The sequence below is a fragment of the Nansenia antarctica genome, assembly GCF_963989245.1.
Source record: "Nansenia antarctica genome assembly, chromosome: 2".
NCBI lineage: Eukaryota > Metazoa > Chordata > Actinopteri > Argentiniformes > Microstomatidae > Nansenia > Nansenia antarctica.
In genome coordinates, this window is record NC_137675.1 from 15,246,050 (window position 1) to 15,266,736 (window position 20,687).

Sequence of the window (20,687 nt, forward strand, 5' to 3'; positions counted from 1 at the left end):
GCTTCTTTCAGGTCGGGGTAGACAGTCTACCTGCTCCAATACGTGGAGAGCTTCTTTCAGGTCGGGGTAGACAGTCTATCTGCTCCAATACGTGGAGAGCTTCTTTCAGGTCGGGATCAGTTCTGATCATTATACGCAATGTTTCACATTTATAATAATAATAATAATATCTTAGATTTATATAGCGCCTTTCTCAAACCCAAGGACGCTTAACACATTTCATAGACAGACAGACAGACAGAACAGAAAAACAAAGCAAATAAACAAAGACAACGAGAGTGAAAAACTAGACTAGAGGCCAAAGGCCTTAGAGAACAGGTGGGTTTTGAGGGCTGATTTAAAAGTATCCAGGGTAGGAGCAGTGCGGATCGCTGTGGGGAGAGTGTTCCAGAGGGTGGGAGCTGCCACACTGAAAGCTCTGCCCCCGGCTGGTGCAGGGGGTGGAGAGCAGACCCATGTCTGAGGACCGCAGGTTCCCGGGAAGGGGTGTGTTGACAGAGAAGGTCAGTGAGGTACTGGGGGGCGCAGGCGGACATTAGGCATTTCCTAATTTATTTGTGATGGATAAACACTTTCCACACACATGCGTCTGTCTGGATTAAATGGCGTTTAAACGTTGTTCGACAGTCAGATTGGCACATACTAGAATTGGCCAGTAATGAGACACATTTAGCATAATCCAGTACACATGTTGTGGGACTTGTGATGGATACGCATTTTCTTTTCTGTTCTGAATTTAGAACCCACCGCAGACTTTCCAACCGCCCATGGACTTGGGGAAATGGTTTCCCCAGACACGGATGAAGACCAAGCGAGCGGAGATCAGAGACCTCATCCTCCGTATCCAGCGGCAACAATAAATGCACAGTGAATGTAACGAGTATCATTTAATGGGATAGTCCCTACTACTGTGGATGGTCAGTCAGAAGGTTAGAGTCAACTGTCACTGTATGACTTTAGAGGAATGACTCATGGTTGTCTAGGAAAATATAATTGCATTATCAGCTTAGCCAGTCTGGGCTTGCATATTACTGAATAGAGCTTAATCGGGCATTAGTGCTCAAGCCATACAAGCATCTGTATGTTTTCTTTTATGTCTTCTGCCTCATTTAATGGTCAGGTATTCTGCACTTAATTTTTTTAATTTTTTCGTTGGACTGTGAATACAGTGCTGTGTATGATCTTAAATATCCTGAGTAATGGAAGAGAAAGTAAATAAAAAATAAAATGGTTTGTTTAAGTATACATTCTATGGTGAATGTGACCAGTTTCCTTTCTTGAGTGTGACAGTTTCCTTACATGAATTGAGCATGAGACAGTAATTACTGTAGTGTATAGCAATATATCAACTGTATAGGGGGTTCATCCGTTTGAAATGAAACTGCCCCAGAAGTCCTAGGCTGAGGAAAGCAGCAGCCTATCCAACAGTGACAGTGTGGTCTAGCTCCATATTGATGGACTCTCTGTGGAGTTCATATTGATTTAACTACTGGACCACAGTGTTATGCCTTGGTCACATGGACGTCTGGCTGTATGGGACTCCTCAGTCTAGCTGGCTGGCTGTCTGCCTGTCTGTCTTTGCCTGCGTGTCTGTCTGGCAGCCTGGCTGGCTGGCTGCCTGCCTGCCTGCCTGTCTGTTTCTCTGTCTGCCTGCCTAACTGCATTTCTGACTGTCTGTGTGTCAGCTTGTCTGTCTGCTAGTCTACCTGCCTGCCTGTCTGTCTATGTTTGTTTGTCTGTCTGCCTGTCTGTCTGTCTACCTGCCCATCTTTTTCAGAGAACTGGTGAAAAAACATAATACAGTACCAGTTAAAGAAAGGAAAGGTCCACAGTTGTGTAACCATGCTCCCCAGTGCTTTACTGCTGCATTACAAACCATGTTTCAACAGAAGCCTTCGTCAAGTTAACCATTGTCATGATGTTTAGCACGGAAGCTATGACAGCGGGCTGATGGCACAGACAGAACTGGGCATGGGCTGACCAGACTAAGCTTTAAATGCATGGCTGGATTATAATCTGATTAAACTGCCCTGTGTTCCTGAGAGTCCCCCACAGACACAGCACTCTGTGACCGATAAGCTCTCTGGAGTTATGTCATCCTGTACTTCCTGGACTGGATGATGCAATTGAGAAGACAACGCTTCCCTGAACATCTCCAGTTTCCAATTGGCTCATGGATGTAGATTAAACCTCCTGCTCAACTAAAACACTGCTTCATTGTCTTAATCTGTGTTGCAAACCCCTGGATCAACTATCCGGGTCTAAACACTACACCTGCTCCCTGTTTTCTGGCCCATGGTTTCCTGGGACCTCTGGGTGCCTGGGGCGCTGCTTGCTGTCCAGCCGCTCTGGGGATCTTGAAAGCAGGGGCCGGGCGAGAGATAGCCTGCGCATATGACTGCCGTGGCTGGGTCACGGGCGCTGCGGGCTGCGCTCTTCTCGGAAGGCACAGCTCCATAGCCTCATCCTCTCTCTTTTTCTCCTCACATCTCTTCTGCATTGAGATGACTGCTGCACCGAAGAGACCCTGCGGTACGATAGGGGTGTCGAATTTCTTCTCTCTCCTTCGCCGGTAAGTTATCTCTACTTTTTGTTTGCTGTTGTGTTGTGTGTGAATCAATCTAACAATGTTCTTATTTGTCATCCAGAAGTCAGAGGGAAAACAAAAAAAAGGGAACTAAAGACAACCAGTGTCCTCCGACACCAACCAAGCCGTTAAGTAAAAATTAAAATGGACTACTTGTTGGAATTGTTTGTACATGTCAGTCATTACCATGTACAGTACTTAACCATATGCTAACAAAAGCCAATGTTCACCCTGAGGATATTTAGTCAGCTTTCTTTCTCATACAAGTTCCCTCAAAGACCAATATGCTATGACGTCGTCCCAGGGAGAGTGGACCCTCCAGCTCATGCAAGCCTTTCTTCCTGGCCAGACTGTTTACAATGGGAAAAGCCATGGCCAAGCCCTTCACCTCCACTTTCAGTAAATAATAATGGCATTCTATTGAGAGAGAGACTCAGACTCTCACTACCTCTGATTGTGCGACGGTAGAATAAAGGTTAGAGAGGCTGGCTAGCAATCGGAAGGTCGCTGGTTCGCCTCAGGAGCTGACAATCTACACACACATTCAACAAACAAGGAAGAAAACACACAGCAAAGACATTTCAAAAATACACATTTGGAACTTTATTTGCAGATGGGTCAATTAAGCTGTGAGTATTACAAACATAACTCATTAGCAATCAATCAGTGACTCCTTGACCACAGATATAAACCGTAATAATAATTGTAAAAATATATCTACAATACTAGAACAGTTGGTACTGTCATGCACATCTAAAAGTGACTGAAGGCACAGAATAGATTGAATTTGGTTTATCAAGTTTTCCACATAAATAAAACATTTCTTTATTGTAACCTCACATCTTTACAGTTGACCAACAATTGAAAATTAATTTATAAAAAATGTTACAGAATTTAGAAAAGAGTAGCATACTGACCATAATACAAATGTTGGAACATATTTATTCATTTTAAATTACAGTGACAACACTAAAAAGACCCGAAATCAGAAGTAGAGGGAAGTGCCAACTAGCATGTAAAAAAAACAAAAAACACATTATTGCAGCTTTCACATTCTCCCCCATAGAATCTATCCCTGATCTTCAAATCAGGGGTTGGCAGTATAGAACTCCTCATACAGACATGTACATATAATAATTTTCAAGATACTTGCCCTGTATTTTACCCTGTTGGACAAGGCACGTCAGTATTGCAAAATGATTGTATTTAACATTCTTTGTATCAATCAACTCAGTAGTCAAAACCATCCTGTCCAGTAGAGGGCAGCATTGGCTCACTCATGTCATTCAGTGACTGGCAAACCAACCAGTTGAGCAGCATCTTCACTCTGGAAGTTCAGGTTTGTGAAGTTCAGGTTCCTCAAAGATGTCTGGGATCACCACGCCAATTTGCTGAGATGGTGCGATGTTTGTTGGTCACGGTCTGCCTCAACCACAATGCTGGAATGAAAAAGAATAATGTTACAAAAGAATATTCCACTTGACTGACCATGGGACATATACTGCAGGCCTACACTCATATACTAATTATGCCAATGTACCCAACAGCCAAGTTCTATCCACTTTGAATTTCTGTTTGCTTTGGCACTAATATTCACTCTCCTCATGTCTTACTGTTCGTTTTGTTTTAGAAGAGCAAAATGAGGGTCTGCGCCAGGGGAGGTAGAAATCGGAGGAAAGGGTCATTATAATGCATGGAACGGAATGAGAAATGGTATCCAAAATGTGTTTGATACCATGATACCATTCCTCATTCCATCCCATGCATTACAATGACCCTTTCCTGCGATTTCTGCCTCCACCAGCCTCCCCTGCTCTGTGTCTAGGCTGGTTAAAAGTGTAGGTGGCTAGTGCATAATGAAAAAATAGCAACATTCACTTCAAAAGGGTGGTCGCAATTAAATCTTAAATGGAAGAGGCAGGAAGCCGAGATGCAAAAAGTAGCCTAATCTACGTTCACTTGAAATTAAACGACACGAAAGTGGAAGTGCAAGGTGCTAAAACAGTGAAGTGAAAAAATAAAGAGCAAACGTTTCAGCGTCTAAGCCATCATCCGTGCTGTACAAGCAAAAGGGTACACACACACACGCACACATAAACATATACCTGCTGTGTAGGCTATTAAGTATAAACAGGCAGCAGGGGTGATGAGAAGAGAGAAAGAGAGGTCATGGAGCTGTGTATTATAGAATCACATATAAATACACTAGAAAAGCATGTAGAACAGGAATGACAGAAAACAATTCAAATAGAGTTCCTCATTAAGGCTATAGGGATGGAAGGTTTTGAGGGCTTTGTTTCGACACCAATACTCACTCTAATGTCGTTAGGTTGGAGCATGGGTCATCCAGGACGTCAACAAGCAGTCTCACTCCTGACTCTCCAGGGTCGTTCCCCATTATATTCAGCTCTGTCAGGTGTTTCGGATTGGTCCTCAGAGCCCAGGCCAAGGTCGAAAAGCCGTCCTCCTTGATTCCACAGCATCTCAGTCTGGAGAAGGAGGGAGGTAGAAGCTCTTTACATTATTTTTCCTCATATTAATTACATTGAGCTTGTTAAAAGCTTACAGTTGTAGTAAAGGCTTGACACACTTAATATTCACGTTCAGCATGACTAAATGTTTTATGAATACCATTTGAGACAATGTATGACAATCATATTCTGTCATTAGGAAGTGTCATTGTCACCATACAAGTTAAGTGCTACGGTATCAAAACCATAACCAGTGTTTCCTCCAGGAATTTTTACATTAGTGGCGGAGAGCCCTGTCCGCGCGATTTTTTTCCGCGTGCACGCGCGCTCAAAACAACGACCTAATTTCAACCAAAACTAGAGGGAGGATGGCAAAAAAAAAAAAATGAATATACAGAATATAAACTTGTGATACCGGTTTCCATCCATCAGCTCTGAAGGTTTACGTTACTCACGGATCCAATGTCCTTCCAAACGAGCAGTCTCGGCTCCGTCTCAAACACAACAGGAAAAGTATGTCCAACTTGGCGAAAGTTTCAGAGTATTTCCAACTTGCGCGAGTTCTTCAACTTGCGACAGTTTTTCAACTAGATGTGATGGCTATCATGTCTATCAAAATTATCAAATTAGCCATCGTCCTGGCATGATTGAGCTGTTGGTTTCAACGCACCTGTTGTTTGTCCTTCCTCCGTTTGCAACAAGAAACTCTGGACCTTTTCATGAATTAAAGTGGTCTTAAAATCCAAAGTCCAAATAAAAGTAACAAACGAAAGTAATATATGTTGGTGTACATACCACAGCGCACAGTAGCTGCTGCTTGTTCTCCCGCTGTAGTTGTAGCTGGTGGTGGTGGTACCCCGCCATAAACGTTCATGCAGTTTCGGATCGCTCATAGCCACTGCTAGCTTCAGCAATGTTTGAAGTGTCTGGGACATCTTTTTTCTTGAAAAATCCATCCATCTGTCGCTGTTTTCGTTTAATTTTTCGAAGTTATTTAACGTGATATCTTATTTGCGCACCTAGCTAGCTAGATCAGCTTTTTGTATCTTTTAGATGGTACTACCGGTGACTTTTAGCCCGTTATTTGCGAGGAGAAAACACAGGCGCCCGAGCATTTCGGCAGGTAAGACTGCTGAGCAGGGATGGTTGAGGTGGATTTCTTCATTTTTTTTCTTTTTTTCTTTTTTAGTGGACTGAATCAATTAGTGGCGGAGGAAATTCATTCGTGGCGGCCCGCCACCAATAAATGCATATAGAGGAAACACTGCATAACTATCAAATAAATGATCTTACGACAATGTCTTCAGATTGCAGCGTGGTAACCTCAGGGCAACACAGAGCATCTTAACTCCCTGATCATGCAGTTAATTTCCGCAGAGGTCCAACTCTGTCAGAGGTGAGTGGTCTGTGCCGAGGGCTGAGGCGAGTGCAGCGCAACACTTTTCAGTCAGGTCACAATAACTCAGCCTGGGAGGTGAGGGCGGCACAGGGATAATAACATGTTAATACAATTTTGTTCTTAGGAGTTATTACAACATTTCTACACAGGTATAGGAGTAACTTCATGTAGGTGGGGTAGGATATTTAAAGTTACCATTAAACAAAGTATCCTTAAAAAATCCACAAGGTCATGGGATGTTCAAGTTGAATAAAGACCATGAAGACCATTTCACTTTAGGCAAACTGCTAACAGCATGTAAATGGAATGTTCCATGTAAAGTTACACAGTACACATGTTTCTGATATGGGAGTACTGGTTGTAGCTTTCACCTGAGTCTATCTATTAGACAGGATGGATTCTTCAGTGCTGCAGCGAGCTGGTTGACTCCTGAGTCTGTTAGTTGATTCCTGCTCAGATCTAGCTCAATTAGGCATTTTGAGATGGGGAGGAAAGTCAGTGCAAAAGCCAGAGCCTCACAGCCTTCCTCAGTGATCCCACAGTTTGCAAGACTAGAATAAAAGGGGAGACATTATTTGTTATACTCTTATGTTTCCACATTTCAGAGCAGAAACCAACTCCATGCAATATGAATTTATTATAAATGCACACTTGAATGATTTTACTACTGGAATAAGAGATAGAAAAGCTAAACTCTTGAGGTAGACATACTTCAGTTCCCGCAGATAACACCACTCTGAACTCAGGCCTTTGCAGAGCAGTATCACGCCTGAATTCAGCAATTTGTTGCTACTCAAGTTCAGCCGAGTCGGGCAGGTTTCACCGTCTAGATATTCAGCCAGCTCTCTGCAGCATCCCGCCGTAAGGTTACAGCAGTACAAGCTCAGGTTACATTGTGGTGTTAATTCCATCCTGCTGAAGATAATGGCATGTAGTTATGTGCTTTGCTGTTCTCAGGGCTTAAAGTGGGAAAAAATCCTGTGCCTGAAACTTTTTCTTGGGGAGGGGGGGTCACATTTTGAGATATTGGGAGAGCGGGTACAGAAGACAGCTTCTTGTCTCAATGTTTAAACTATTTTATAGTCAATACAAAATACATGTCTCAATGTTAAAATGCATTAATACTGTTTTATACTCAATACAAAATATATGTCTCAATGTTAAAATGCATTAATACTGTTTTATATATTATAAAATAATATATTTAGATGTCTTTAAAAGGCCAAACTGATTGCATCACTTATTAAGCCACTATCACTATAACAATACAGGATAAAATATATACATGTCTTGTATTGTATCTTGGCACCACGTCCCATAAGGTCCTTAAACGAGCATCAAACACTTAATTTCTTGCATTCTGGTGAATTGATATGCACCAATTTGTGCCCTTTCTCCATCAATTTATGGTGGAAATGTCATTATACATGTAAAGGAAAAAACAATATTCAGGCACCAGATGACCATTCAAAATATAATGTAATATAATGCAATATAAGGCTCTCAGGCATTCTGTACTTTCAAATATGTATTCTCCTTGAGCAGTCAACATACTATCAGCTGTTTCGCTAGCAAACACGAAAGCTAACTTATTTGTGAAACAGCGCCCCCGCCACCACATCGGCGCAGTGCCGCAATTGCAGTTAGAAATGACATAAATCCACCGAGTGCAACGCTTGTAGAAAATACGAGTTTTGTCGAGAGCTGGAGACGGAGGCGGCCGCCTCATAGTTCTCTATGCAGGAAAAACCCTGCTACTCTCCTCTATCCATGCCCAGCGCCATTTATTCCTTACTCCCCGTTCTAGTATAGCTGTGTCTTCGCCAGGTTTAAGAAACTTCCATTTTAATACTCTTACTAAAGTTAGCGAGATAGCGGGCTGCTAAAAGCGAACGTCTCTACAAGCTAAAATTACACTCATTCAAACTTCTTAAGGCCCGCCCCACTACTCTGCCTCCGATTGGCTAGAAGTCGTTGGTTGGCTTGAGCAATGTGATACCATTGGTAGGCGGAACTGTCTCTTTGCTGAAGATGACTCTTTAAATTACGATGTAAACAAATAGCATGTGATTTCTTTTTTTCTCTCTCAAAATTCCCCCGCGCCGGAAATCCGGCACCGTGCCGGAGAACTTTAAGCCCTGTGTTCTTTTAGGTCAAACTGAGGATTTGAAAATGTATATTTATAGTGGCATAATGTGCATATACTTGTAAACAAACAAAATGTAAAATAGGTACGTAAATGCCAGTACTCAACCTCCACACAAGATTTTATAAAGTGCTTTGTTTGTACCAAAATAGCGCTCTTCATTGAATGTGTTTTATCATGTGACCTCGTTCCTTGATCGCTACCGATATATCATGGCCATTGAGCTCAAATATACATAGGCCTACTTGAAGCTTTAACAGTTACAGGGTGAATTTAATACTCACACATCATATGGTTGGTGAAGTTGCATCAGTGTATGAACAAGTTGAATCACTCCTTGGTCTCCTAGGTTATTAATGCTTAAATCCAGCTTGGTGTTCTTGTCACAACTGACGAGCTTTATCATAGAGCTAGCCAGTTTGAAACAGGACTCCTCCCCAACATTGCATTGCGAGAGCCTACAAAAAGATGGAGAAGAAAGTGTACTCTTTTAACACAGAATCACTGATACAATACTGGTTTGGGAGGAAGGAGCATTACATCATCTCAGTGGTTAGCATAAGTGATTACTTTCCGATTAAAGGTTGACTGGTTCAAAACTTACTTGAGTGTATTTAGTCTGGCCAGGCGTCTGTCCAGTCCATGAGCAAGTATGGACACTCCAGAATCTCCTAGTTCATTCGAGCTTAGATCCAGCTCTCTCAGAGTGCGGTTTTCCTTCAGAGCTGCAGCCAGATATTCACAGCCTGTCTTTGTCACTCCACAACCGGTCAGGTTCAGTCTCTCCAGTCTGCACTCTTGGTGCACTAGTCCTAAAGAGAGCTCCATCACCCCCCCGTCCTTGATGGTATTGAAGCCCAGGTCCAGATCTCTCAGATAGGAGGTCTCTGATGTGAGGATTAAGCCCAACGGACTGCAGCTTATAACAGTGAGGTTGCTGAAATGCAACCTAAGAGATAAGAACATGAAAAAGTCTTAACCTACACCACTACCACGATTAATGTAATACTGTTATGTAAATTCATCTTCAAAAAAAGGTGATTTATTTCTTACTTACAAAGCTGTTTTGGAGGCTTTGACCATTGGCAGCAGCCTCAGGAGACCCGCGTCAGATCTGGACTCCAGATCCACCTCGAACACATCTTCTCGACCCCCATTCAAAGAGAACCACTCAAAGGCCACAGCTGACCACTTTGCGGAACAACACAGTCAAATAAGCAACACCAAAACACATGTTACTGTCTGCATCTCTGATTACGCAGTGTTGCCAAACAGGTCACAATTCAGAATAGAGATACATTAGACTCAGTACATGTAGAAGCAACACATCCTACAGTCTTATTCACTGCTAAACATACAGTACCAAACACATTCCTGTTCTACGTAAAGACACTCCTTTGCCCTATGAGTTACGATCACAACATGGATTGCACAAACCCACCAGTGCCGACCTCTGGACTACCATTAGTTTCACACCTCCCTTATCATCTTTCATCATGCACTTTCAGGTTCATCTGAAGCTTCATCAAGCTACAAAACACAAACACCTAGCTTATCTGGTTCTTATAAAGTCGTTTCTATAAAGTGGTGAAATGTCCAGTAAGTAATACTATGCATTCTAAAGATGTCTGTTATGAAATGTTGACAGACAAACACATGAAAATATGAGCAAGGCATTATCTTGACATGGATTATACACACTGAATCAAAACGTTGAAAGTAAAACTAAAAGCTACATGTTTTACCATACATTTTTAAAACACATTCAAGTTTAAAAATACATACTGTATATTGCAAGTCACAAAACATTTCAGTAAATGCAGAGATTAGGGATAATACATGACATATTCTCTACTCTAGAATATAATGTTTAAATAATCATTTATAATGCACATAAAAATAATATTGTTAGCTGATGCACAGTTTTAGTCAAATATATATTTCCTCACTTAAACTCACAAAACGAACAAATGTAAAAGACAAAGAATTGACAACATACAACTTTATGAGTAGAAATGAAGTGGATAAGACTCCAGGGAAAATGTTTAAAAAAAAAAAAGGCAGTAAATGGGAAAGTGAAAAAGTTTATCACAACAGTAGTTGCATGTCAATATCCTCTTATACCAGAGCATTGGTGGATAGCCTACCTACAGAATATCTGTATCAGGGGAGGCTGGTGGAGGTAGAAGTCGGGGGACAGACTCATTGTAATGCATGGAACGGAATCAGGAAAGGTAACATTGATACCATGCCTCACTCTGTGGCTCAGTTGGTAAAGCATTCTGCTAACAACGCTTAGGTTGTGGGTTCGATGCCTGCAGGGCCCATATATACTGACAAACGTATGCGCTCACTGCACTGTAAGACATTTAAAAGCATCAGCTAAATGGTATATGGTATATCATTCCAATGAGCCCGTCTTCCGACTTCTACCTCCACAGTATATCACGCCTCTCCAAGGTCCTGACACTGAGGACCATCACCCACCAGGACCCTCAGACGCTGCTCTTGTCAAACTCACACACAAAGTACATGGTGGGGTTGCAGGCCACGTCAGTCCAGTCGCCGGCCGCCACCATCTCAGCGCAGTCCTCGTCCTCGTAGGCGTTGTTGGGCTCCCCTTCCCGCCACTTGGTGAAGGTGCTCATGGGAGAGCGGTCAACGTAGGTGAAGTGTCCCTCGCGGTCGATGTCGTTGATGCCGATGTACACCCTGTTCAGGCCCGCCTCCGTGATGTACCCCGCGATGGCCCGGTTCGCCCCCTCGTCCTTGGGCATGGCGAGGTGTCCGCCCCGCCCCTGACAGTAGACCTCAGCGTCAGAGTAACGCTTCTCCTCCTTCACCAGCAGGTACACCTTACCATCTCTCTCCTTGATGCCAGCGACAGCTGCAGAGGACGGCAGTGCTGAAAAATGGGCACTTGTATTTCTAAAATCACACTGACATAACTGTACATACACCCCCAGCGTTTCACATCACATTGTCCATGACAACAAACAAAGCTCGGTAGAGCATGGAGCTAACAACGCTTAGATTGTGGGTTCCAGTCCTGCTGGGACCATATATACTGAAAAATCTATGCATTCACTGCAATGTCAGTCACTTTGGATAAAAGTGTCAGTTAAATGGCATATATTAATCTAAGACTGTTAGCTAAATTCAGTGTTAAAGTTATTGTTTGTGGGGAAAACATTGGAAAACATATTTTCGATGCTGCATGTCTATCAAGAGTCTCAAAATCGTACCATTTTTAATGAACTTCAGCTCGCTGGTTAACTGGGCCACGTGGTTGTCCATCTCACCAATCATCTTCCTCAGAGGGGTGCATTCACACGGTACACCTGGGAAGACAAAACAATGACTTGGTAAACAGTTACACAGTTATCTCCAATGTAACATTGTTTCCATAACTGTTATTTGATGGGCAGATTTGATCTAGAAACATCCAGAAGAGCTGGTGTTCTACCTGGATCTCCATTGGGACCTTTTGGTCCAGGATCCCCCATATCTCCCTTTACACCTGAGAGTGGAAACATTGTTTTAGGCAAAAATTAGTCCCAAAAAAGAAGGAAAAAAAACACTAGCACAGCAGGAAATCTTTACCTTTGACTCCATTGGGGCCCATTTTCCCATAATGTCCCATAATGCCCTTCTGCCCTTTAGGTCCAGGATGTCCTACACAACAGAAAACACATTTGTATTCTTCATTGTCATCGTCAAAACAGTACAACTAGCTGAGAGAAAATACACTCTACTGTATTCCGTCTTCTAGCATTGTGACTGCCAATGGCCCCCTGGCCCCAGCACAGATTACTTTTTCTTGCTATGACTGATATGATTCATTTACTTAGACAAATGTATTTGTTGTAAGTTGCTTTGAATAAAGGCGTCTGCTAAATGCCCAAATGTATGACATTCCGTCTTCTTCATTCAGTTAGACCAGGCTGAACTCTTTTTCATTGTTGTATTGTATTCTGTATAGATTCTTAAAAACAAGCCTGTAATCTAATGTTAGAATAGCCTAAACAGCAAAGCATCAGTCTGTGTGTGTAATCTAAGATACGGAGACAGAGAGCCTCCAGTCCTCATTACCCACTGCAGTAAACACTTGTCATCAGTCCAGGATTCTGGGTATCGTTTCTCACACGACCTTTGACCTTTAGTAAACAATGTGCTGCTCTGGACAGCCTAGCTGTGATGTAACCAGCCTGCAGCATCCTTCTGCTGTTAGCAAGACGGATCCCAGTCAGTCTGTGTGGTGGTCTTTTCCCTACTTGAACATCTATAGTATAGATTCTATACTTTTCACTGTCCTGGTGTCCTGGTGGAACAAGCTGCCCACTGCTTTCAGGAGATTACTTTTTCTTATGATGACTGATGGATAGATGATTCACTTACTTAGACAAATTAGTTGTAAGTCGCTTTGGATAAAGGCGTCTGCTAAATGCCCAAATTATAAATATAAATGCAAATGCACTGACAAATTAAAGCGGGAGAGAGCAAATCCTGTGACGTTTGGTGAGGCTTTATTGTTCGTTAATCCCGTTTTAAAAAGACAATTACAACGTACCTACTGCCCCCGGTGGGCCGACTCTTCCTGGTCTCCCAGGTGCTCCTTTCTCACCTTTGACCCCCGGGTCTCCTGTCAGACAGAGAAGTCATTGAACAAACTATACAGTACATTTAATGTACTACATTATCAATCATACACCTGCTAATGAACGTTGTGATGTGCACTACAGCCCTTTGTTTTTTGGGCATATTTTCAGACTTCATTGTTTGTATACAGTAGGTGGTGTGTGTGTGCCTGTGTGTGTGTGTCCGTCTGTCCGTGTGTGTGCGTGTGTGTGTCTGTCTGTGTGTTTGTGTTTGTCCACAAACACACAGACAGACACACACACGCACGCATGTGTGCATGAATACGTGTGTACGTGTGTGTGTGTGTGTCTGTGTGTGTCCGTCTGTCCGTGTGTGTCTGTCTGTGTGTTTATTTTTGTCCATGTGTGCATGCATGCGTGTGTGTGTCCCTGTGTGTCTGTGTGTGTGTGTGTGTGTCCGTGTCTGTGTCTGTGTGTGTGTGTGTGTGTGTGTGTGTGTGTCAATATGTGCGTGTGTGTGTGTGTGTCTGTCTGCGTGTTTGTGTTTGTCCATATGTGCATGCATACGTGTGTGTGTGTCCATGTGTGTCCGTGCGTCCGTGTATGTGTGTGTGTGTGTGTGAGTGTGTATACATGTCTACAGTATATGTTGTATGCCTTTGAGTCCAGGGACGAGGATCTGGACGTTGCAGGGTTCGTCTGACATGTGTTGGCAGTGGCCTGACTGCACCAGCGCCAGGCCCAGCAGAGAGACAAGCACGCAAGACATCAGCTCCTCTCCTCCCATCCTGCAACATGGAGTAGGTGGTAGACTGGAAGACACACAAAGATATCTCACAACACCTGAGAGACAGACAGACAGACACACCACTGCAGCATGATTACAAAACATGTTGTTTAGTTTCTATTAGAATGAAAGATATTGCTGTTTTTTAAGTGGAGAAAAAACCACTACTTCTAGCAAACACTTAAGTACTTCTGTAGCCTATTATCCAACATAATTTGTTGCATACAGTAGGACATGGAAATCTGATTAATCGGAACCCTGCTGGGCTCAGTGTACTCGATAATGTTCCTAATCCAGCACAACAATACATGATGGTTTCAACCTGCCAATGTAAACATGCTGTCATTGGTTTACAATCCCAGTATCAATGAGATTGATTGGCTGACAGATTATTGAGTAGAGACCTCCATTGTTGTTACGATGATAGAAGACAAGAGCAAGATTCTCCTTCCATGAAACTCATGCAGTCTGCTTTGGTACAGCAGCCCACGTCAACTCAAATGTGAATCGCATACAATCAAACATCCGTGAATCAAACTAGGAATCAAGCCTCTTGCCTAATCTATTATATCAAAAACTAAACGTGAACGTATACATACCAAGCACATTTTAGAAGACATGGGTCCCCCTTTATCACTTACTTTAAGCTAACTTTTTGTGACTTTATTATGAAATTGCTGTTTAAGTGCCTTAGGACACACAACATACTATAGTACACACTGAGTAGCCTACATCTGAAAGTCTGCACAGATAAATAGCATCCATCAATGAATCTTCTGCATAGACAACTTAAAGTTGCTGTACGACATCTATAGTACAGCCTGCAAATCTGCACAAGTCACCATTATATGAGTTTCACAAACGGTCTCCATGAGTAGAGAGTAGTTTAAAGTAGCACTTTATTAATCCCCGAAGGGGAAAATTCATGTCCAACAGCAGATACAGCACTAAACATACAGTAGACATCACATATTAGGACAACTTACATTTCTAACGACATTTCTAAATGTAACCTACCCTTTGTGCAGTTTCCCAGACCCCCAGAACAAGCGAGTACAGTATCCTCAGTGTGAGGGGTCTCTCTAATGATCTTCATGAGTCAACAGGGGCTAGAACACTGGTGGTCCTTCTGAAGGATTCCATTTTTCCTCCTCAGGGCTGTAGAATGTGTGTGATAGGGCATCCATAAACAGTTACACAGATAACGCCTCCAGCCAGCTGGGGCCTCCAGATAATTGCATGGGAAAGCATGGGGGGGTCATTGACAGCATAGGCCTACATGTCTGATAGCACACTGACTCGACTTCAAAGGGGATTAGGAACTGAGGTCAATTGTTGATTTTCACTTCAAATGTGTACAGGCCTGTAGCCTATTGAAAAATGTTTTAATATAAATGTAGGCCTATAAAAAGTTATTTTAATTTTTTATTTATTTTTGTATTATTATTTTATAATAGCGTCACCGGAGGGTGGTATGATTGGCACATGATGCGTTGATGAGACACCTGACTCACGTGACCTGAGGCTGATTGGTCACCAGGCTCTTTAGCCTTCAGTTTAGTTGACTGTTCTTGATGATGACAACAAACAGGGAATGTGGTACAAAACTATATTGGTCAGCACTATACAGGCAAGTTCTTAATTTTTACAGATGGCTCAAAAGACCCAGAGACAGGACGTACAGGAGCTGCAGTATTCTTCCCACAGTATAAAACAGGAATTAAAAAAAGAACCACTGATCATTTATCAGTGTACACAGTGGAGCTCCTAGCAATATTGACAGCATTAGAATGGTTGGTAGAGAATAGGGTTAGTAATGCACTCATTGCCTCTGACAGTTGGGCAGCACTGTCAAGTATCAGATCGTTGAAATCATGCAGACAGGATATTGTTTTCAAGATCCATCATTTAATTTATGTAATATATAGTATGGATATCACTGTTTGCTTTGTTTGGGTTCCTGCTCATGTAGGGGTAGAAGGAAATGAAGATGCGGATATATTAGCTAAGCAGTCACTTAAATCAGAATCAATAGAAATGGATATTCCACTTAGTAAAGCTGAGGTAAAATCAATCATTAACAAACACATGCAGGAACTATGGCAAGAAAACTGGAACAGAAATGAAACAGGAAGGCATTTGTTTAACATTCAAAAGAAAGTCGGAATAGGAAGTAGGATGGGCAGGAACCGGAAAGAAGAGACAGTGATATCCCGGCTCAGGATAGGTCATACTGGGTTGAATGACACACTTTACAGAATAGGAAAACACCCAAACGGCATTTGTGCACACTGCAATAACCCGGAATCTGTTCAGCATGTGCTGCTGGAATGTGGAAAATATGAAGAACAGAGAAAGCTCCTGAAAGCAGCAATTCAGAAAGCTAAGTTAAGGTTTACTGTAGGGAACTTACTTGGAAACACAGATACAGTAAATAACCAGGTAATTAAATATCTGAAAGAAACAGGATTGATAGGTAGGATTTAACCCTACCCCTCCCCACCATTTTGTTTATTTCTTTCATTTACATTTTTCCCCCTACCCCTCCCCACCATTTTGTTTATTTATTTCATTTACAATTTTCCACCTGTCAAGCTAACGTTCCACACGGTCCGGTAGGGGGTGGTAATGCGCCACACAGTCCAGTAGGTGGCGGTAATGCACCTTAAGCTGGTTGCCAACCGCCAATCAAATAAAAAGAAGAAGAAGAAGAAGATGACAACAAACAAACAACGTAGATAATTGGAAAACAAGGTGAGCAAAGGTAGGGGTGCCACTTGTACTTTCGTCGTCCCCAAATATTGATTAGAACACGTCTGTGATTTACAATGAATAATTCGAATAATTATGTGAATTACTATGTATGTATTGTATTAATTTAAACGTATAATTGTACATTAAACGTTAGCACGCTAGCCTTACCAATGAGTTCCAGTCGGAGAGTGACAGGCAAGGAGTGATTATATGGGTTGTGTGCTCTGCCATTTCAACCATTCAGATTGCTAACATGATGTAGCAATGAACTAGCCAAGTCAGTAAGGCTGCGTTCGTAAATACGCTCTGGAAATCTGATCAGCACTCATGGTGTGCCTCTTGTCCAATCTAATTACTTGATCCCTTTATGACGTTAACCCAGTGTGCGCTCCGGCGCTCTCAGAGCGAATTTACGAACGCAGCCTTAGTTTGTGCATTGGTTAGGCTACTACGTTTTCCATTATTTAGCTGCTTATTCACAACATTTTGGTAAGCTCCACAGCCAACTAGCTAAGCTAACAGTAGTAACTTGTCTGTTTCTCTTCCCACTCAGCAATGTGATCATTTACAGAACATTCCCAACAGTTTCTGAAAATGAAAGACCTCAATGCTAAACAAAACAAACCAATGAAGAAATCTCTTAGAGGAAATGCCACAGGCTGCAATATGTTGGGGATCGGGAATATGTCAAAGTGGTAAGTCATGTGTTTAATCCATGACGTTTAGTTTACTCTTGCCAATGTTTGATAACCTCCAGGGGATTACTTCGGTGTACATTTACATTTTAGACATTTAGCAGCCGCCTTGTCTCAAAGTGACTTACAACAAGTACATTTGTACATTGTCTAAATTAAGTGAATCATCAGTCATGTCATTACAGTAGAGAAACTGTACATAGGAGTAGTGGGGTCGAAGAGGTCTTTAGGAGGGACAGTCAAGATGTCACCTGAAGAGATGGGCCTTCAGTCTTCAACTATAGCAGAAGATAGGTAGTGACAGCAGTCCTGACAGCAGTGGGAAGCTCGTTCCACCACCTGGCACCTAGGACAGTCGCTAGGACAGTGACAATCCAGTACTTCAAATATTATCTCATCATAACTGAATGTGAATGCTTTTTTTTTGGGTGTTTCTCAGTTCTCAATCTGGAACAGTGCAGTGTGGTCCGATCCACAACAGGTACATCAGCCCAATACCCTCCCATGGGGTAGTGGTCCAAACCAGAGTCTTCCACCATGCTTTTTCTGCCGTTCAGAATCAGAACAACACTTTCAGGTTTGGACCTCAAGATGATCTCACCTGTTTTAAAAGAAAAAAGAATTAGACATTGATTCGGAAACATTAATCATGATCTAGCAAACTTTTGTTTCATAGGAGTGGTGGCACACCGCATTTACCAAGACCGATATCAACCAGGATACACTTCCCGCCCCCAGAAACGGCAGGTAAATCCCTATGGTATGCAAGGTTGTTGATTGATGATTACAAACACTAGATGTCTGGGATAAATACATTGGTGTATAAGCAGTGTTCTATTGAGCAGAAGTTAAATAAGGACATCATCTATTCGACCTCGACCACAAACACACCTCGAGGATGACAAAAAGCTATATGGTGTGTCGCGAATAGGTCTAAAATGATATTCCAAGAGGTCTAAAAAAAGCTCTAAAAGGTCTAAAATGTGACTTTTTGAAACTTGTAGGAACCCTGCAGTGAATCCGGTGTCTGACATAACTCTCATTATTTTTGTGTTCAACTTCTTTTTTTTCTTTTTTCATTTAGTTGTGCAGTCTAGCGACGATGATCAAAATATCTCAGGAGCAGCGAGCTTCACCAGGGGAACTGCCAGCTACACCCTGTCCTCACCATCGCCCCCTGGTGGAAGTGTGGACACAGCTGATGATGATTATTTCACCAGCAATCCCTGTGACATCAAGATCCGAATACCAAGGAAGATGCGCATGACAGATTCGGTACTTTGGAGAAACTCTTTAATAACAGTAATTAATATGCACTGTAGCAGTGTTTGTCATTGATACCGTAGGTCAATTGAATGCATGACTGGAATCTGGGGGGACTGCTGATCAAATTGTTTACTCAATGAACGTGATTCACATATCAATATGTGAACTTTTTCATTTCTGTTTGAAGCACTGCATTGTGGGTGATTGTTTATTTCAATGAACATCTTTCATCACTGTCTCTGTCGTGTGGCTTATTTCATTTGATTCAATTGTTTTCCTTTTGACAGCTTGGAAATCTGGTGTTCAAAAAACCCTCCTCCTCCAAACAGAGTAAAAGCAAGGCAGCTATTCCATCCTCTCCTCCTCCTCCTCCTAAGAAGAGAGGAGGAGTTGTAGGAGCTGTCAGGTTGGACTGTAGGTTTGCCAGAATAGGGACACTGAGGAGGAATATCACAGAGCCTGTCACTGTGAGTTCCCACTTTACATAATAGTATCTCCGTGTACTGTGTTAGACACGCCAGGGGGGTATTCCATCAACATCGCTAAAGGAAAATCCAGGTGTATTTTGCTGAAACTTGCGAGACTTATCAAAAATAAACCTGTATTTTTCTTTAGCGACGTTGATGGAATACCCCCCAGATGTACCGGTATGTTATGTTTCCGATTTCCCATTTAGATGATACAGATATTGTTTTATTGCATTGACTCAATGACTTTTTCTTTCCTCAGTTTACAACAGAATACATTCACATTGATGACCAAGGTAAGAATAGGAACATGAGGTGAGTTAGGTATACTATACCTACCTGCAGTATGCAAAGGCTCTTGAGATGTTTCTGTCCCTAAATATCATGTCATGTAATAATAATAATAACTTCGATTTCTATAGCACCTTTCAAAAACCCAAGGACACTTTACAATTCTAAAGGGGAATGGTCAGACAGACAAAACAGAAAACAAACAAAGCAAAACAGTGACTAGGGGCCAAAGGCCTTGGTGAACAGATGGGTTTTAAGGGCTGATTTGAAGGAGTCCAGGGTGGGGGCGTTGCGGATCATTGTGGGGATGGAGTTCCAGAGGGTAGGTGCAGCCATGCTGAACTCTCTGATGTATTATTGCACAATATTCTATGACTTATATGGGATGTCTTCTTCAGGGGAGGCTGGTGGAGGTAGAAATGGGGAGGCTTGGTGGAGGTAGAAATGGGGAGGCTTGGTGGAGGTAGAAATGGGAGGACAGGCTCATTGTAATGCATGGAGTGGAATGAGGAACACGTGTTTGATACCATTCCTCACTCCATTCCATGCTTTACGATAGACCCATCCTCCGATTTCTACCTCCACTAGCCTCCCCTGGTCTTCTTGTATGTGCTTAGTCGCCACGCATGATTTCACTGAATGGGATGGAAGTGAATTGAAATGAAATGAAATGATTGGTTTAATCCATTGGTGTCAGTGCGTCTCCCGGCCTCTGCTCTGACCAGCTGCGAGCAGTGCTTCGGCGAGAGTACGGCCTCCCTCTACCTCAAGACCACCGAGTGGGAGTGTCACCGTCTGCGCCTCCTGCTGGGGATGAGCCGCACCCTGGGGGGCTTCTGGTACGACAGCAAGGCTCTAAGTAGGTCACCCAGAGCACACACACACACACACACACACACACACACACACACACACACACACACACACACACAACAGCTACCTGTACAGCAGGCGAGGCTGGTGGAGGTAGAAATCAGAGGACGGCCTCACTGTCTGGAATGGAATGAGGAATGGCAAATCCAACACACCATTCCTTGCATTACAGTAACTCATCCTCCGATTTCTGCCTCCACCAGCCTCCCTTGTTGTACTGTACAGTAGACTTTACCTTCCATAGGCTGAGGTTCCTGACTTGACACACGCATGGAGTGCATATATCAAGTCAATAATAGTTCTGCTGTGTCAGGATATTAAAAATAAACTCAGTTTAGCTTTGCTGTCCTTAT

General features: G+C 42.6%; 1 protein-coding gene and 1 long non-coding RNA gene across 5 annotated transcripts; both read right to left on the reverse strand.

Annotated features, from left to right (window-relative positions):
- Nucleotides 1-3,328: 3,328 nt before the first annotated feature.
- LOC308150946 lies at nt 3,329-9,027 on the reverse strand. 2 transcript variants are annotated; one of them, XR_013937264.1, is made up of 6 exons: nt 8,888-9,027; nt 7,169-7,372; nt 6,829-7,008; nt 6,352-6,525; nt 4,903-5,076; nt 3,329-4,026 (listed from the first exon to the last, which is right to left on the reverse strand). It is a non-coding gene; the product is annotated as an uncharacterized lncRNA (long non-coding RNA). The 2 variants fall into 2 exon arrangements; XR_013937265.1 differs by having other exon boundaries at nt 7,169-7,369; nt 8,888-9,004.
- Nucleotides 9,028-9,424: 397 nt separating this feature from the next.
- Nucleotides 9,425-15,137, reverse strand: LOC308151682 (collectin-11-like). 3 transcript variants are annotated; one of them, XM_080524594.1, is made up of 8 exons: nt 15,006-15,137; nt 13,859-13,989; nt 13,174-13,245; nt 12,207-12,278; nt 12,070-12,123; nt 11,849-11,944; nt 9,661-11,508; nt 9,425-9,552 (listed from the first exon to the last, which is right to left on the reverse strand). In XM_080524594.1, the coding sequence occupies exons 2-7, from the start codon at nt 13,986-13,988 to the stop codon at nt 11,099-11,101; spliced, it is 834 nt and encodes a 277-aa protein (XP_080380720.1). In that variant the 5' UTR covers nt 13,989; nt 15,006-15,137; the 3' UTR covers nt 9,425-9,552; nt 9,661-11,098. The 3 variants fall into 3 exon arrangements, with proteins under 3 accessions (XP_080380720.1, XP_080380721.1, XP_080380719.1); XM_080524595.1 differs by having other exon boundaries at nt 9,661-11,490; nt 13,859-14,013; nt 15,006-15,136; XM_080524593.1 differs by having other exon boundaries at nt 13,859-14,013; nt 15,006-15,136.
- Between the last annotated feature and the right edge of the window lie 5,550 nt (nt 15,138-20,687).